The sequence below is a fragment of the Cydia amplana genome, chromosome 4 (assembly GCF_948474715.1).
Source record: "Cydia amplana chromosome 4, ilCydAmpl1.1, whole genome shotgun sequence".
NCBI classification, from domain to species: domain Eukaryota; kingdom Metazoa; phylum Arthropoda; class Insecta; order Lepidoptera; family Tortricidae; genus Cydia; species Cydia amplana.
Genome location: NC_086072.1, coordinates 9,506,632 through 9,525,485, shown reverse-complemented (window position 1 = coordinate 9,525,485; position 18,854 = coordinate 9,506,632). Strand labels below are relative to the sequence as shown.

General features: G+C 37.0%; 1 protein-coding gene across 3 annotated transcripts in view; it reads left to right on the top strand.

Moving 5' to 3' along the window:
* Positions 1-18,854, top strand: part of LOC134663163 (agrin-like) — a 238,279-nt gene that overhangs the window by 85,644 nt on the left and 133,781 nt on the right. The window contains exon 1 of one of the 3 annotated variants that reach the window (XM_063519517.1): positions 15,971-16,698. The exons of the other annotated variants lie outside the window; for them this stretch is intronic. Coding sequence (XP_063375587.1) covers positions 16,164-16,698 — 535 coding nt within the window. The 5' untranslated portion in view covers positions 15,971-16,163. Of the gene's footprint in view, positions 1-15,970; positions 16,699-18,854 lie in introns of those variants that run through there. 3 annotated transcript variants of the gene reach the window in all.

Below are 18,854 nucleotides of genomic sequence, written 5' to 3'. Positions count from 1 at the left end.
TAGCCTTATCACGAGTTTGATAATGATCTGACACTATGCGTGTGCGTAACTTAAAACTTTCTATATTAGTGTGAGTGAGATGTTCTTACCTAAAAAAGTATGTTACGCAAACGTTAGCGAAAATGTCAGTGTCAAACTCGTGTTAAGGCTACTGACGTCACGAGTATGATTATCCTGAAGTATCTATTTCAAGTTGCATAAATAAAAATCCTAGTACAAGTTAAATAAGAATTAAGCGATGGAGGATTTAAATGGAATTGCCCGCAGAGGAATTAAGTTGCTTATCTACTGTTCGCTATTTCGAAACAAATGTATAAAGATTACCGAGCGTTTGCAAAAAGACTGAATCTTTATTTCTATCTCACAAAACATTTATTACTAAAGTTGTTGAAACACTACAAACGACCACACATTAAGCTAAACTACGCTGTTTTTATAATTCAAAAAGGAAAGAACCTAGATAGATTTACATTCATTTAATTAAGTACCTATCTACTCTATTTCGATCTAGTAGGTAAGCTTAAATTATTTAGGTACGTGTGTTTTCGTATTAACACGGAGAGAAATATAACCATGTGAGAACATCTTGCCGCCGAAAAAACTAAACGTTACATGCAAGGGTGGAAAACTCAGCATTATTTTACCGACTATACAAAATTTCGCCGTAAGCAACTATTTAAATTTGTTCAAGAGAAATCGCGTAACGGTCCTGGTTTAGATCGGTTTCATGACGCTTGAAGAATTTCACGGCTATAGTGCTAATACCTATTACAAATGTGAAAGTTTTAATGTTAGGTTTCTCAATCAACCAAAATTGGCTAATAAGACAAATTTGAGTGCATAGCTTATAACCTGGATTAGGATATACATTGTATGTAGGAGTGAAAATACGTATAGGGATAAAGTAAGTATAACGATTCCTACATTATAGCTGTTGCGGGCAGAAACTAGTGTCAAAAAATATCGAAATCGCAACCGAAATTTCTTTTCTGGTCCTACATTATGAGTCGAGTCATCTCAGACTTAATTATCGAAAATCGCCTTAAGAAAAACTCGATACGCTTTCTTCTTAATAGCAGCCTAATATGAGTATAATACTCGTATACTTATATATTTTTAAATAGAGCAGATTCTAGTTTTTAACGGACTGCGGCAAAGCCAAAATATATGGATGGTGTAAGTAAAATAATTTGCGGAGCACCCAAACTTAATGTGCTTTAATTTAATATGCTGTACTGTAGTTAATATTGGATGCAGATGCCTACCTGGCAGCTGTTTATTGGTGGACCTCAGAGTGGAAGATCTTGTTCGTTTATTGAAACGTAAATTAGTTTTATTCGTTTTTGTGGAAAATGGAGAAAGTTCTATACGATATTTTTTTATACCGTTGTCAGATTGAAGGGTCGTATCATTTTTGATGTGAAGACACGTCAATTTAAACCGAATATAAATTAGTGAAGTTGCTTCATTGGTGAATTCGTTTTAATTTGCCCATTCAACCATTTTGTAAGTACCAGTAATTAATTTGATACTGAAATAATCATTGCTTTTTAACGAGGGCATACAATTTCTTGTTACCGAATTGCATACTAGCGAGTAAAGTCGTGTCATATTGTACATAATCATACCTTATATTTGTAACTTTTCTGTAGCATTTGCTATTTGATGTAAGACCTTACGCATCATCATTTGCATTTTGATGTGTAATTTCTTCATCTAAATCAATCACCATAGGTATTGTTAACGGGTTCCTATCTATTTTTTCTTTAAAATGTTTTGTTGCTTTTTTTTAAGACTTCCTATTCCTAGTAGCCTATTATGTAGTACATATTCCTAGTACTTAACGCAACTCGGGACTGCCAGTGAGCTTCAGTAATTTCAACGATATATGTATTTATATACAATATTTAAGTACCTTCTTTGTAAGTACCTAATCCTTTTTTCGTTTTATGTACCTATTTTAAAAAATCCTGACGTCATAATGGTGGGTGAACCTATATTATTGCGCTGTACCACTCAAAGCGTATGTGGTTATACCTTCTATACCTACCCACTTAGCTAGTTTCATTCTCAATTTGCGTATAAATCCTACACCGCATCCTGCATGACAACGCGAAGGTTTTTAGGGGCCGACTCGCATTTTGCGCGCGCCTTTTGAGAGTTTCATTCCGTGAATAAAAACGTGTTGGGCATTGTACTGCCCATTTCCACCTCGACGCCGCGCTAAACATGTCATAAAAATTTGTGACAGCATTAAACTCATACGGCTGTTACGCACTCGGGGCCCTTTAGAACTTTAGAAGTTCAGCAAGTACCTATTAAATGAGTTTAATGTTACGTTTTAATAAGAGAGTAGTAGTAGTAAATGCTCGGTGTAATAGTGAAGATGAGAAAAAATAGTGGCAATGGAGGTTAAATAGGAAAAATATATACATAACTTTCTAATTACGAAAGACAATGATTTTCAATAAAAGATTTTATAAAATGTTGTCACAATCAGGCGTACACTATTTTGCTTTTATACTACCCGAGCGATTAAATAATGATAACTTAATTAAGGTGGCTAAGCTTGTTAAGTTTTCAAATGCCATAATTAAAACAAATCGTTGTTATTATTGACAACTGTGGCATCGTTTGCCGGAATAAGGGCCCAATTCGAACAATGCTTATAAGATGTCACACCGATACGATACTCATCTGTTAGTGCCAAAAGTGATGTTTTTGGTTAAACTAGCAAAAAGCAGAGCTTTGTAAGGGCTCGCGGAGTTTTCCTACCTAAACGTACCGGACCGCGACTTTGATCCAGTCCGAGGCTTGTTCCATGATCGATCGAGTGGGTCCGTTAAGAACGCAGCTATAAGTGAGAGCAAGAAAGAAATATACTAACCGGACCCCGGTTGCTAGACAGCAACCGTACCAGACGGTACGCCTGTCTGTTACAGCTTTTAATTTGTCCATTAAAAACGTGTCTAGACGACAAAATCAAATTGCCAATATCATCCACATATAATATACAATTTCATAAGCGCTTATTATTACATCCTACACGGTCGCCCAGTACTTTTTGTAAGGAAGCCAACTGGCTTTCCTACATAATGTTGGGTCAGCGAGCCAATGTCCTTGAATTTAATTTTTGCGTCCACACCACACAGTTGAGCGAAAAACTATCCCTTCTGGACACCTACTGGCGGTAATCACGCTGCTCCGCACATAAACACACACACACAGTTTCACTAGGTACATCCAGGGTTCAGCATCAGCTCTATCTTGGGTACTGCTCTTCTAAGTGCTCATTAAGACGTGTCAGATGACCAAAACAGCGTGTGCCTATGTTGCACCAAACCTATCTTGGGTACTTAATCTCCTAAGTGCAACAAACCTGAGTTCCACTCTAGGTACTGCCAGGGTTCAGCATCAGCTCTATCTTGGGTAGGTACTGCTCTCCGAAGTGCTCATCATGATGAGTTGGATGTCCAAAACAGCGTGTGCCTATGTTGCAACAAACCTGAGTTCCACTAGGTAGTGCCAGGGTTCAGCATCAGCTCTATCTTGGGTACTGCTCTCCCAAGTGCTCATCATGACGAGTCGGATGTCCAAAACATCGTGTGTCTCTATGTTGCATCAAACCTGAGTTCCACTCGGTACAGCTAAGGTTCGGCATCAGCTCTATAAGTGCTCATCAAGACGTGTCGATTGATTAAGACAGCGTGTGCCTGTGTTGCACCAAATCTGAGTTCCACTAGGAACTGCCAGGGTTCTGGGTCATTTTGTTGAACTGCACGCCGACGTTGCAATTGGCGTGCAGTTGGCGTGTAGTTCCCATACAAGTTGCAGTGGTGTATATCGGCCCTAAGTCGCTGAAGTTTGTATGTATTATAATATGATCTTTATTTATAATTTATAATTTTAGCTGTTCCAAGCAATAGTAACACTAAAGGCGCCATTCATTGATTACGTAAGACCATTTTTGCCAGTTTTTGACCCCCTTCGGCCTTCCCTATATGTAAGAAATAATAAAAATAGGCTGACCCCCTCTCACCCCTATATTAGCATATATTACGTTAGAATGTTAAGGAAAAATGAGTACACGTTTGGTTTGTTTTAGTGTTTATTATTAAAAAAAATATTTTTATGAATATTTATTTGTACGTACGTTTGTACAGGACAAAGGTACTTGAGCTCGTTTAAGCTAACTCTGCACCGTGTTTTATAGCATAGAGTGTGGAAGTATTATTATTATTTTAAACGTCATAATTTCGTAGAAATTAAAAAAAACGCAATTTTGTGATCTTACTTACGTAAGAACTATAAAAACCCTCTCCCTCCCCCTAGTAAGAAAAAAATGCGACCCCGGGGCTCCGCCCCAAAATCATCTTACGTAATAAATGAATGGCGCCAAAACTGTTTCTCGAACTGAAAATACCCGATTTACGTTTGCTAACACAACATGACTGATCAGTTCATCAGCGTCACAAAACATATGAGTAAATTGACCTCCGCAGTGAATATACAGCAAGATTGATTGTTCTAGTAGGTATTCACAAAAACTTATAGAGTCTGTGCGGAAAGAGAAGAGTCGTGGAATGTATGGGGCCCAATACAATCCACGACTTTTCTCTTTCCGCACAAACTCTATGCTAAATTGGGAATCAAACCAAGCGAAGCGAGGTGGGTCTGAATCCAAAATTTTAACCCACTTTTGTATTCATCGTTGTTAATGGCGTATAAGCGCCATCAACATTATTGAAATTGAAAACACCACATAGGTATCGTTCTCTGAGTACCCACAACATGACAACACAAACCTTCTTGAGCTTTTCTGGGGCTTAGTCAATTTGTATAACGACGTCCAATATTTATTTATTATTTACTACTAACGCCATCTGTTAGAGAAATAAATAATTAACATTAGCACGAATGTTAATTCATTATTTTGCCAACAGATGGCGCTAGTAGTAATACAAAGTGTTATTACATTATTTAATTTTTTTATGTATATAAAATGATATTTTTAAGTTTGATAACACATCTAGACATGAATTTAAATTACTATGTTAAATCTCAAACCTAACAGTGCAGTAGTTTTTCCGTAAAGTGTACCACAAGAATGCATAGTTTGTCGAATAGTGATAGGGCTCGCTTCGCTCGCCCTAATAAATGTCACTTTTGACACCGATAGATGAGTATCGTATCATTGTTCGAATTGGGCTGTAAGTCAGAAATCGCCACCTCAGAATACGTTTGTGCCATATCCATTTTTGAGCAAAATCGTTTTTTAATGATTTCTATTAAAATAACAAAAAATATGCTATAATTGACACTAATCGGTTTTTGGAAAAACATATTTTTCTAAAATGTTGTGCCATATCCGCATTTTACTATAGGATAATTACACTCTGTTAACAGAAAATTATCACAAAAGTGTGACATATCCAAAACTTTTGTGTCATTGTACGTTTAACATTTACTCATCTAAAACGGATATGGCAATAATAAAAGTGCTTTTATTTCATGATTACCACTATATTAACAATATTTGTATAGTACTATAAATAGTAAACATATGTGCCTAAATGATAAATAAGTTAAATATTTCCTAAATGTAAGACTTTTCGAGAAATATTGCTTCTTTTCGCTCTCCTGTAAACCAATGTAAGTATTGTAAGTGGCGTATGGCACAAACGTATTCTCACCCAGCGAAATGTTGGCGCCAGGCCTATAGGTGCTTACGTAGGCCTATAATAAAGATAGCCAACGACCAAACGATCTCTTTTACAACTGGAAGCGTTCCAGCCGCAATTAGCTTTAATTTTACATTACTAGACTAGCCGAGGCTCCAAAGGTGAACCAAGTTGTTAAGAACACAGTTTACGATGACAATCTCGTCTAACTTGTCGAACTCTGTTATGACTGAAACATACTTTGTAGAACGTCAAGTAAACCAAATAAGAGTAAACTGAGTAAGTACCTACCTACCAATGCTTTTTTCGTTAATATAAGAACTGTGGTTTTCGTATGTTACTGTCAATTTGGTTTCGTAATGACGATTGCGGTACAAATCGCCGTTGTTATTTGATAAGTCATGATATTTTTATCTGACCATTCGCCGGCATCATAGCGGGTATAGGTACATTATAAAACATTAAATTCGTCTCTGAACAGAAAAAAAATTAGCTGAAGGTATACCTACTTATGCTGTTTTAATCATCATTGCCAACGTATTTTGGCTCTACTTTTGACGTAATGTACCGTAAAAAGGGGTGAGTAGGTTTCGCGGGGAGAGGTGGGTTATGAATGGGGAGAGAAGGTTTGAGAGGGGGTTGAGAAGGGATTTTAAGGCTACTGCTACAAAAATAATGTATTCTAATTCAAAATGGAGCTATAGTAATACGCATAATAAAAAAAATCTCTCCAACAATCTTCCAAAATCACCTTTGTATGAAAACCCCTCTCACCCCAAATACGAGGCACTACGGGGTGAGGTGGGTTTTCCTCTTTATCGTCAAAGTTATGAAATGGAACTACCCAAAATAAAATAAAAACTAAAATACAAACGTCCGGAACACTTATTATATACAGCATTCAGTTTTCATAAGTAAAAATAAAATGTTATCGAGGTTTGAATTTCAGTTTTGACCCTACTCACCCCATTTTACGGTACATTAAAAGGCATTAATGTTTATTATAAACATATAATATTCCCTTGGGCCTATGACACAGTCGGGGCAGAACATAGATACCGCAGGCCTCTAATTCCATTCGCTTACAGAACGCGGAACTCGAAGACTCACGCTTCCTGGTGAATTCAAGATATTAGTGTCAGTCACAGATTAATGGTTCCATACTAAAAGTATGGTAGCGCGACTGATGATTTCATTTACCGAGAGTTATACACAAAAAATGAACTTTTTCACAGAAATGCGCCTGGATGACTGAGTGGTACGATTCACGACGTAGTATTTCACAAGCAAAAAAAAATTGCACCTGTGTACAGCGTTTCGCGGAGTTTTATATCATTATTCTAAACAGTAAATGCTGTTTTACAAGACCTTGAGATGTAGTCTACATTTCTTACAAAATTGTTGCAGTTGTTATTATATGGTGATAAAAGCTCTAATATACATACTATTACATACATCCGCTAATGTCTAGCGACAGCTGACTTTGCAATCTTCGTAAACACTTAATATTTTTCTGAAATTTTTTTGTTTGAGTAGCTAAGGTGAAACCTTACGGGAACGCTCTTTAATTGTCCTACGATAGATGTTGGGCCCACCCGGCTAGCATATATTTGCGTGCAACGGGAATACGCGGCCAGAGGGCCTACCGCGAACCACGTACGACGTGTTGCCTCTCTGTCGCACTTGTAAATTCGTACGTAAGTGTGACTGGGAGGCAGCATTTCGAACGTGGTTCGCGGTAGACTCTCAGGAACGAGATGCCCATGCCCAAAGGCGAGATTAAACGGTGTCCCCGGCCGCCTGCCTCCGACATTCGCAAAAATATTGGACTGCATTCAAACACTATTAAAATAAACTTTGGGCTGCGGAAAATTATTCCAGAAGCTTTCGTTGATAAGAAATGCAACATAGAGCAGGTAGATTGTAGATCTGATTTATGTTTTAAAGTTTTGATACCAAGTGAATAAACGACTAATCGACTTAAGAATTTTAGAGGAACAGGAAATGAATAACTGTGCATTAGTGAAGATAGACTAACATTTTCAACAAAAGTGTTCTTCTTCTAGTATCATCTAGTTCTTTGGAATATTAATTGCATAATTATTCAAAAATAAAGCATAATGATTAATTAGGCCTTTCGAGTCACAATTAAACCTATGATGTTTCATCATTCATGTAGCAGTTACTTTGTGTTACTTTAGATAAATGTTTGCGCTACAGACCTTATACCATTCTTAAATTTATTAACATACAATTCAGTTTTGTTATTTGGAAATTTATTATAAAATGTTATTCAACTACCAATGAAGGATTTTTGAATTTTTTGAGGCCAAGTGAAGTGCATAGGTACTTATATCTAAGCTACCTCTATGTATAAGCTATACTTGTAAAATCTAAACGATTTCAAAATCAATCCGGTGTATTCACCCCTACCAAGACTTAAATGCCTATTACCTAAAAATAAAATTGGTAACTTATTCCACATAACTTAAATACATTTCTACTTAGCTGATGGAAATACTCAACCGTTGCGAGTATACAAGCACTTAAAAAACGAGAAGCTCGAATAATAAGAACAAAGGCACTAATTCCGTACAGTATTATCGATAGTTCCACGTCAGCTCGATCGTAGCTTTGTTACGGCGACACACAAGAGAAATGTCCGACAAATTACATCCCGCGACTGCAACGCTCCAACACAATGCTCGGTTGCATCGATGGTTATTTTATGCAAAACCGGCTCCTCCAGTAGCCTTTTGGTTCTAGAAATATTCTTAACAATGTTAAGTGAAGTTTTTAAATGAACAAACTGCAGTAAAACTTAGTGCTCGTTAGGGAGACGCTACCGGGGAAATTATCTCGTGTTTGCTGGGTCGGAAGATGTTTTATGAAAATTTACCATTGATCTTTTGCTGCGTATTTTTTTAGCTTTACTTAGAGTTCACTTTGTGGAGGAATGCGGTGTATCCACGTAGTGATTTCGCTGCAATCCGCAAAAGTGTCGCCAGGCATACGAGAGAAATGGTACAAATTGCGTTCGCCTGACTACGCGGCGCTCGCTCCGGAGCGCTCGGGGCGCCCGATTTATTACATAAACACTCCCAAACGTAGGTAGGTACACATGCTACATTATCTGCAGTCTCTCATTAGTAAGATGCATATAAATTAAATTTAAAAACGCCCGTTCGGTGTAAAAATACATGTGTTCAATTTTACATAACTAAACTAAAACTAATCAATTAATAGTGTTTTCACAACAGTTTTCATTACGCTCAGCATTTAAAAATAAAATCACTCTATTATATAATACGGCATGGGAACATTTAATGATCACTTTGAACCCTTATATTTACGGATGTTAGCGCTTGGTATTAAATAAAATATCCAAAATTACGATGCAATAAAACGAGAATGCCTCTTTTAATTTGTATTCCGTGTTAAAGATTCACAATAAAACCAGACTTACAGCCGAATTTGGTATTGGTCCTGAGTCGTTTAAGTATCTTAAATTTGTTTGTAGTAATGGGAAATAAAACTCGGTGCGACTTTAATCCATTAAAATGTTAGCAAGAAGCGCAACTTATAAACACAATCGCAACCACCAGACATTCAACAGAATCATGTCATTATATGGAAAAATACTAATATTGTAGGTAACGTTCTTATTTTTTTTTCTTATTATCGCAGATACATAAATATGTGAGTTTGGTTTATTTGTAGGCGGTTAATGCCTGATGATAATATGATTTGATTTAATTTGATTTTGATTAAATTGATGCAAAAAAAAAACACGTAAGTTTTGGTGTAGGTAATGAACAACAGTTTATATTTTTTACTTAGTTTTTGCACAAAACATGTGTATTCGAAATTTCTTATGAACATCTCCATTGCTATTGCTTAAACAGGTTCACATACTGTGATGAAATTATGGCTACTTAACATATGTATTGTTTAGGTAGTTTTTCAGAATATGTTAAAAGTTGTGTACCTACGTGAAAACTAAGAAGAACGTAGATCCCGTTGGCACTTGGTACCACTCTGGTTCGGTACCTTAAAAAACTGGCCAAGTGCGAGCCGGACTCGCGCACGGAGGGTTCCGCACCATCAACAAAAAATAGAGCAAAAAAAATTGTTTTTATTATATGGGAGCCCCCCTTAAATATTTATTTTATTTTATTTTTAGTCTTTGCTGTTATAGCGGCAACAGAGATAGGTACATCATTTGTGAAAATTTCAACTGAGCTATCGCGGTTCATGAGATACAGCCTGGTGACAGACGGACGGACGGACGGACGGACGGACAGCGAAGTCTTAGTGATAGGGTCCCGTTTTTTACCCTTTGGGTACGGAACCCTAAAAAACGAACCGATATAGTCTGATTGCAAAGATGCGGTCGCAGTCTGCACGGGACGTGCGCGAGTCAAGCTGCCGTTAAATTGACTGTAAAACCACAATAAAGAAATACATGTAGTTGCTGTCGGTGTTTATTTTCTTCATGTGGGTAATACTTCAAACCCTATATGAAGGTACCTACCTACAATAGACGGCTACTATTGTATGTACTTAAAGGAATAGCTCCAAGTCCATTACCAATATTGCTGAGAGCAAATTGAAACAGAACAATGGTACCGATATTTGCTATACGCGAAAGCATGAAAGCATTTCGCAGCTCAGTCGAACCAGAGTGTTTATAAGAATGAATTTGTGCAAGAAAACCGAAGTTTGTTTGCGTTTCGTTCGATCGCGCATGTTAGCGGCCAAGTGGAGCGCGGCTCGACCACAAAATGCAATTATCGATCGCTGTCTGCCGCAGCTATGCTCGAATTGCATTCCAATGCTGCAGCCAAGTATGAGACTCGGCCGGCGGACCTGCCATTCTTACTGTTGCCCTAATGTACGGAACTTGCCAAGGATTTTCGTGCTCTTCATTTCCGATTATTTGCAGCTTCCCCGGAACAGCATTTGTGAAATTAGAAAGGGGCAATTGCGGTCAGCTTTATGCGCGTAGTAGGTTAAATGCGTCATAAACATTTCATAATCATAGTATTCGTTTTGTTTTATCTAATTGAATTTTAAGTACCTATTCTGGTACCTACAGTGAAAAGCAAAACTAAACGTTCAAGTTCTACGTGTAGTTAATACATCGCGAGCGGCATTTATTATGGACAGTCAAGGTACATTATGAACTAAACCTAACTGTTAGTTGAAGTTAGAGTGCAACAATCGTACCGTAAATATTTATGAGTTATTGCTAAGTAAGTGGCGCCACTTTTTTCCAGATGAAGTGAACGCGTTGTTATACAGTCTAAGTGACATTTAGTACATCTTTGTTAGTCTTAGCCTTCTTGAACAACCGGCATGATGGACTCTTTGCAAATGCTCGTAGAACCCATGAGAAAAGTTAATTGTCTGTCATTCACATGCAAGCAGCTCGATCGTTATTGATTTATTTATTTCTTCACATTATTAGTTTATTTTAGTCACATCTGACTTCGGTTCTTATTTCAATATTTTGTTTTCAAAAACCATACAAGATAAAACAACTTACGTTTGAAGAAGTCACTAGGCCGATAAAACTCTCAATCAGAAATGTCGTTGCTTTATTCATGTGTTGCTTCGAATTTGTTCTTTCAGGAACCTGGAAGATCATGTACATGTCAATATACAAACAAGCAAAACAGCAAGGGATTATTGCTTTTATAATTTTTACAGTATATGCATGTGATAAATTGGGAAAGTTCCTTGGGGGAATTATCGGCAATATCCCTCGCTGTGCTGTGTTTTTACCTTTCTAAACAATAGGTACAATTATTCAATTTGATTTTCTGTCGTTGTATGGCTGCTGATATCAAGTCAAGTCGTCGTTACACCGATCCTAGGTTACTGTAAACAGTAAATGGAATAAACTGATAAAACAGCAAATTTAATACTTTATACAGTATTAAACTTTCACAGTGATCGTAAAATAAATATCCATTTTAATACTGACACAAGTCATGCTCAGTGAGTCTAATGTACATATACGGAAAACGGCTAGTTTAAGAAAACATTTTAACGTTGGTAGCGACAACATTGGCGCAGTGGGTAGTCTGCCACTGCTTGTTATACAAGGTTCTTGAAATATGATTAACCAGGCGGCCTAGCCAAGGTGACGATCGCTTGCGCTTCGCTATCGAATCGCTTTGTGTCTCTCTATCACTCTTCCATATTAGTGCGACAGTGACAGTTGCGTTTCGATCGCTACGGAGCGTTAGCCATTGGCATGTTGGCTACGCGGCCAGTCCAATTACTTTGTGTCTCCTTACTTTTTATTTATAACTAGAAAACATGAATATTTCTTAGACACCAGTTTGTATACACTAAACAACGTAACATATACTGCGTACAGTTTACTTATAACCTAAGTTTAAATTATTCACGGACCAATTTCGAGTATTTACCAAACAGGAAAATTTGGCTACCAATGGGAACTCGTATTTTTCAATATGCATAGCTGCAGTTTGTGCTTGTTGTACGAACATATTTATTATATGACGTGAAAGAAATAAGTAAATTTCCGAGGAAAGTACGTAGACTACGTAGTACGTAGCAAGTGTCTGTGCCTATAAGTATCCTATTCGTTATTTGAGCACCTGGAACGTCTGTGTACGTTGTGTACGTTGTACGTTAACTGGAATGGAATTCATTCATAAAGTGGGTACAGATTGTGCATATTTTTTATTTATTTATTCATAGTATATTAGGTGTTCACAGAACTGATCGGATCAGAAACATGGAACTACGCTCCAGAACTAGAGTTGTAGATGTAGGCGTCAAGACCGCTAAGCTTAAGTGGGACTGGGGTGGACATGTCTGCCGCATGGTTACTGAGTGGAACCCACGGAACACAATAGACGGTGCAGGCCGGAGTTTAGGCAGACCGAAAAGGAGATGGCGGGACGACTTGGACGCATTCTACCCCAAATGGTGTGGGAAAATGCCGATGACATGGCCGAGTGGAGAAAACGAGGGGAGGCCTTTGCCCATCAGTGGGACACCAAAATAGGCTACGGTAAAAAAATAATTTACTTGCATATAAAAGTAAAAGTACCTATGAGTAAGGATGATTGATGATGTTTAGTATGCGAAGGGTTATCGTTCCTTAGAAAATGTGGATTTCGCACCTTTTTCTACTGAAACTTATTTGGCCGGCTATAATTGTAAAGTTTTTTAAAGAAAATATCAAAATTTTAGGTGCTACTGTATAATGTAGGTACTAGGTACAAAGTACATAGTTAGTATCCTTGTATTGTATGTTTTAAGGTCAAATATTTACTTCATTAACCCTTCGTAGGTATGTCTAAGCACTGATCAGTGCGCACGAATAAACGTCGTAAATTGTTCTGTAGTTTCATTGATTTACTTTTCATATCTTTTATTTGGTTGTATTTAATTTGCAATTTAAATATTTTAGAGATGAGAAAATATTTGCAAGTGCAAGTCGTCATGTCTATACCTCCTAAATGTCAATAAATTATATCCATTTTATGATTATGGCTTAATAATCATAAATAAGTCCTGACACTTAAGCTGCTCATATTTATATTCCAAGCATAAAATGTCTGGATTAATTGAATAACGCTATTACCCACGAATAATGTGTTATAATTATGTATGTTTGTACTATAATTTATTTTGCAATTAAATTATAATATACATAACTATACATAGATAGGTTACACTCATACATAAGGAGCACAAAAAAAACCTTCCAGTTACTAGCAAATTAATCTGTTTTTGTTGATTAATTTTCACATACCATTTATCTTTGTTACACCCATTTTGAACATAAGCTCGTAAGCACTTGCCCATCTCTAGCTTGACTGGCCGCGACTAGAGACAACTTGTACAATTTGTACAAGGTAAGCGCTCAATTTTAGAACGCCTGTAATCTATCTACAGTTATAATATCATTGTTATTTTGCAGGTTCGTTGGTTGGTTTTAACAGGAGCAGACTGTTTTAACAGAAAATCTGGGGACCTATTTGACTCATTAGAGTGGAGGCTAGTGACGCCAAGAACTGTCAATATCATGAGACACTTGTACTCCCCTTTCCCCTTAAAATATAACTGCACCTATTTCACGTCATTTCTTATATTCTACATACTACTTGCATTCCCAGAGTCTCGTAATCGCATAGTTTATCTTTTGTTCGATTGTAATTATTTACGTCGCGACACCGTCCGTTGCTCCGGGCTTGCACCACGGCAGAGTACTCCAATTTGTTGCATAAGCACGGAAGACTAGAGTTCACGAGCGAACCATCTAACATAATCTCGAAACGTGCAAGAAGTATGCTTAATCACACTGTTCACATAAATATTGGTTCGCCCGCGCTTTCGATTCGCCTGTGCTTGGTAAACGATTGGAATTACACGCACGGAGATCGGACTACTTGTTCGCCCACGCGGTTCCACGTGCAATCCACGTAAAGCGACGAACACATTTTTGTATTTGTAAAGTTTTTGAATAACAATATCAATGCGAATCAAAACGGTGCAATAAACAAAAATGAAATCAGCATGCGTTAATTAAAAAAATCTGCAAGGCACATAATATTCTCTACTCCAAAAATATCGAATATAGCAATAACTCTAAACTGTTAATGTATAATAGTCGAGACTAGACTTTTGTAGTGTAAATAAATATGTTTAGCTTTATTTACATGTATTTGTATACTACACCGTAAGCGCTAGCACCGAGTAACAGAGCCGAGTACACAAGCGCTCTCACTGGTGCCTAATGTATTCATGGCCTACACATAGGGTTGCCAGATGGTCGGGATTTGGCGGGATTCTCCCGATGTTTAGCATGTGTTCCCGATTCCCGACCAAGTGAAAATTGTCCCGAAAAACAGCTTCACGTTATAAAACAATAATTTCATGTTCCGAACTATCGTCGAGCGAGCGAGTCGAGCCGTAATTGACAGAGCAGCTGACGTAGTGCCAATAATGTAAAATATCGTTGTTTTTAATACAATTACTTTAATTTGAATGTTTTTTTCCCGGCCTAAGTCCCAAAATCCCGAAAAATTTATTAATTTTCCCGATAATAGCGCTTTTCGATCTGGCAACCCTACCTACACACGGTAAACTGGATGGTTTGTCCACCAATCCGTGATTTCACGATACGAGCGTTTGATGGCATTATTACCTTGTTTTCCAACTGTTACTGCAATTCGTGGTCGAGGCTGGCTGGTGAAGGAGGCTGTTTGGGAGCAAAAACCACGGGCACGTTAAAGTTAGGCTTTTGTTAAGGGTTACCGACTAATATAACACGCTAGTCACGGCTGACGTTAGCAAGTTTATTGGCCTTCCAATTGTTACAAACTTTTGGGTTTAAGATAAACCTTTAGCTTTACATTTCCGTAAATTTTCACGAATAATATAGGTGTGTTATATTACTCATCTAGCGAGTAATTTTAAATATAAAATACCTAGGATATTTAAAAGGTGCTCTAATTTTTTAAATAGATCGTAGCTAGCTTGTAGCGATGAAACATGTCGACGAAGAGAAAACGTGTATGATTTGTTATTTAAGTATGTACATACTTATTACTTACATAGTTATATCATTTACATTTTTTATACCAGTTTGCAACGGAGTTACATAGGTAGGTATCTATTTTGACAAAGTAGATTTTTTATTCTGGTCAGCATCTAAATAGAAACAGTAGACGGTGCATGATGGCCAAAGTGGCCAAATATGTCGTATATAACACACCTTTGTTACCATTTAATAAGATTTGGCCACTTTGACTACAACGCACAAGTAAAATTTTAGTAATGTACTTACATCCTTTGCGTAGCTCTATCTATTGCCTGTCACCTATTTAGTTACAGTTGCTCATTTGCAATCTAATACTCGTAGTTTGTGAGTTTTATTGAACAGTAACTGCGGTGTATTATCATAGCGTTAGTGTTTGACTGCTATTTGAAGTAAATTCCGTGTAATAATATGTATTACCTATACAAACTAAGTTTTCATTGTACTGTTGTGTAATATTATACCAAATATACTGGCTTTAGAGATTTTGCTTTAGATACAATAACAACTTTACCGCAAACTAACAATATAATATATTAAACAGGCAAAGATCATTTTGTGTAAACAATAAACATAAATTCATTTAGCACGTTTAAATACATTAAACGGCAATATAATATGTATAAATGGGAATGACATTAAGTGTTAATAGTGATGGGATAAGTAGTGGCAACAGGCTGCAAGCTGCATCGATACAGCCTCCAGTCGATGTTCGTACGGCGGCCGGCGCGCGCGCACCTCGCACGATACCTACAGCCTTACGTGGGACAGTGCGATTTTAAAGTTAAAAATGTGGCTTATGATATTGAAAACAATTTGAATGTTTCGTATGATGCTCTAAGGTGTTATAAGTTTATTTACACAATGTTGTGGATCTCGAAATTTACGTTATCAAAATGACTGCGCAAAGTTTTATCGCCGTTTCAATCGCTGTAACGGTAGCTGTAGTGCTTTCAGTCGATGCGGAAACTGTAATAAAGGGAAAAGTAAATAAACGGAATACCGTAATAAATGTTCACAACGACCCGCCACCATGTTTTTATAATAACTCGATCTTTAAAAACAAAAATGCGTTGAAACAGATTGTTGCCGAGTCAAGATACATCGTGACTGGGAAAATTTCAAGTGTCTTCAAAAGAAAAGTGAAGAAAGTAAAGTTGTATGTGTTCAAAGTGTTGATAAGGCGAGTTTTAAAAGGTGACCTTGGCGTGTTGAGTGAAATATTGAACTTCGAGACTAGGACAAGCAACTCGTCGAATCGTGCGTACGTTTTTGCTGAGGGTGGAGCTTGGAGGCGGGGGTGCGCTAGCGCTCGAGGTTGGTCGGCACTACTCTTCACCAGCGATGAGTCGTCGTCTGCTCTCAAATTATTAATAGACCCAGTGCCCTTAAATCTTGAACATGCTCGTCAAGTAAAGGTTATGATAAAAGGTAAGAAGTTTGCAAAGAAAATATTTCAAATTCGTCACGAGCGACTGAAATGCGTGAGGATGGAAGACTGCGCAATATTTGTAAACAGTCGTTGTGGTACGACTAGCCTACATTGTTTGTATGTATACATACCTACTTAGTGTTGTCCTTTTGTGATGTTACCTACTTTACTAACAAACGTGCCATAAACAACTTATACCTATACGAGTATAATCTGTTAATCGAACGAATAATAATGAAATTGTACTTACGTCTTTCATAAACACACAAACTAAGTTCGGGATGTGAAAAAACATAGGTACCTACTGATTTTTTGGAGAGCTTTTATTTATTTATTATTACTATAAGTATACACTTTACACAGTAGGTACAGTTCGCACCAAAGCGCTGGCAAATTTGGACATGCAAATAGTACAGTATAATGTATGTGTAGCTTCTTAATCAGTCCATCATATTTATTAAAATATATTTATTAAAATATGAAGGACTGATTAAGAAGCTACTAGAGCTAGAACTGTAAAATTGTATATTCGTGCTACTTAGATACGTAAACGTAGCTTATGCGCGGTCTGTGTGTATTTCTGTGTAATTTCCCTGTGATGTACCGGCGGCGCTTATCTCCAAGATGATTATCGGGTGTGAATTGTTGGGCCCATAGCTGGACTGCAATCGTAAAAACGTTAAGCCCGAAATGGGTTTTTTGGATATGACTTGATAATTTCCATCGATGATAGGTAGATGAAGTCGTTGCTTCTAGTAAATATTTGTATACCATGTTTGTAAAATTTGTTTACTTTTTTATTACTTAACAGTAAAGACGTGAAAGATTTTGACTATTACATCTTATACAAGCACTGACTACTGACCAGTTTATCTCGCTGTCAGCGAACAAAAACTTTGCAACGACGTAAAAGTGTTAGACTATGATTTTTACATTTTCAGATTAAGTAAAGGTCAAATGATTCAAAGTAGAATTCTAAAATCAAATTGATTAAAATTCTAGGTCTGTCTTAGGCGGTTGGTCATCTTGGCTGCGTGTAACTTATTTGTAACATTTTAAGTAAGTGAAAATACATATACCTAATTTATGAATAATTTTAGTCACAGAATTCAGCCAACCGCCATCAGACATTAGTGGTAGACCTAAAACTACCTAGGTACCTATGTTTAAAACACATCAATCGAAAGACAAACAAATAATAATTTTAATAATAAAAAATAGATACACAAATAATCTTAATTTTGATTCAACTACAAACTATATGGGTATCGTTGTAATAAAACAACTTTATGACCTAATAATAAAGTTAACAAATTCGGCGGGGAATCAAAGACATGAATTTACTTGACTTGAATTTACTTTACATTTTATCTTTACTACTCAACATGGGCATGATGAATAGAGGACAAAGCCAAATAAGTTCAGCATTTAACACTTTGTTACGTAACTTAATGAAGTTTTATAGGCAGAGGACTCATCCTCTCAAGGTTAGTTTAAGGACTCATCCTTAAACTAACCTTTCCTTAGCTTTAAATTTTATCATGCCACATCCAGAGTTAGGAACGCTTCGTAAATTAACATAAACTCCTTAAGTCCGAAATATATTCTTAGAAGCGAGCCGTGGGCGCGGTCATATCGTGAGAAAACAAATCCCAAATTGTGTGATTGGTCTTCTAAACAAACATGAAAAATACATTATTCTATTTGATGAAATTTATACTCACTTTCTATCAAACTAAAGGAAGCCTGTGTTCATAATGTCACAGTAGAATTCAAATCAATGCGGAGTAAGACAAGATAAGCGAAAGATTTGTTTTGAGAGATAAACCCTTTGAAATATATATTATTATAATGAAGACAAGGCCGGCAACAGATAAAAACAAACTGTCGTCCTTCAGAGCAAGGGTCCGATCCTGCGGGATTTGTCGCGCGTCCGGGGACGATTTAGTTTATCGGGACCACCGACGTTGGTGACCGCCGCTAACAAATTTATTGACACTCTTTCAATTAAACTCACCTATTATTACCACGAACAAGCGCAGCGGTCACAACAGAATATAACACGATAAGTCGCCGTGTGATTCTCTTATACGTCCCGCTTGATATCACCCGCCGCCCGCTCCGAAAGCCGTAAAAGGAGATTTATTAAAACTAT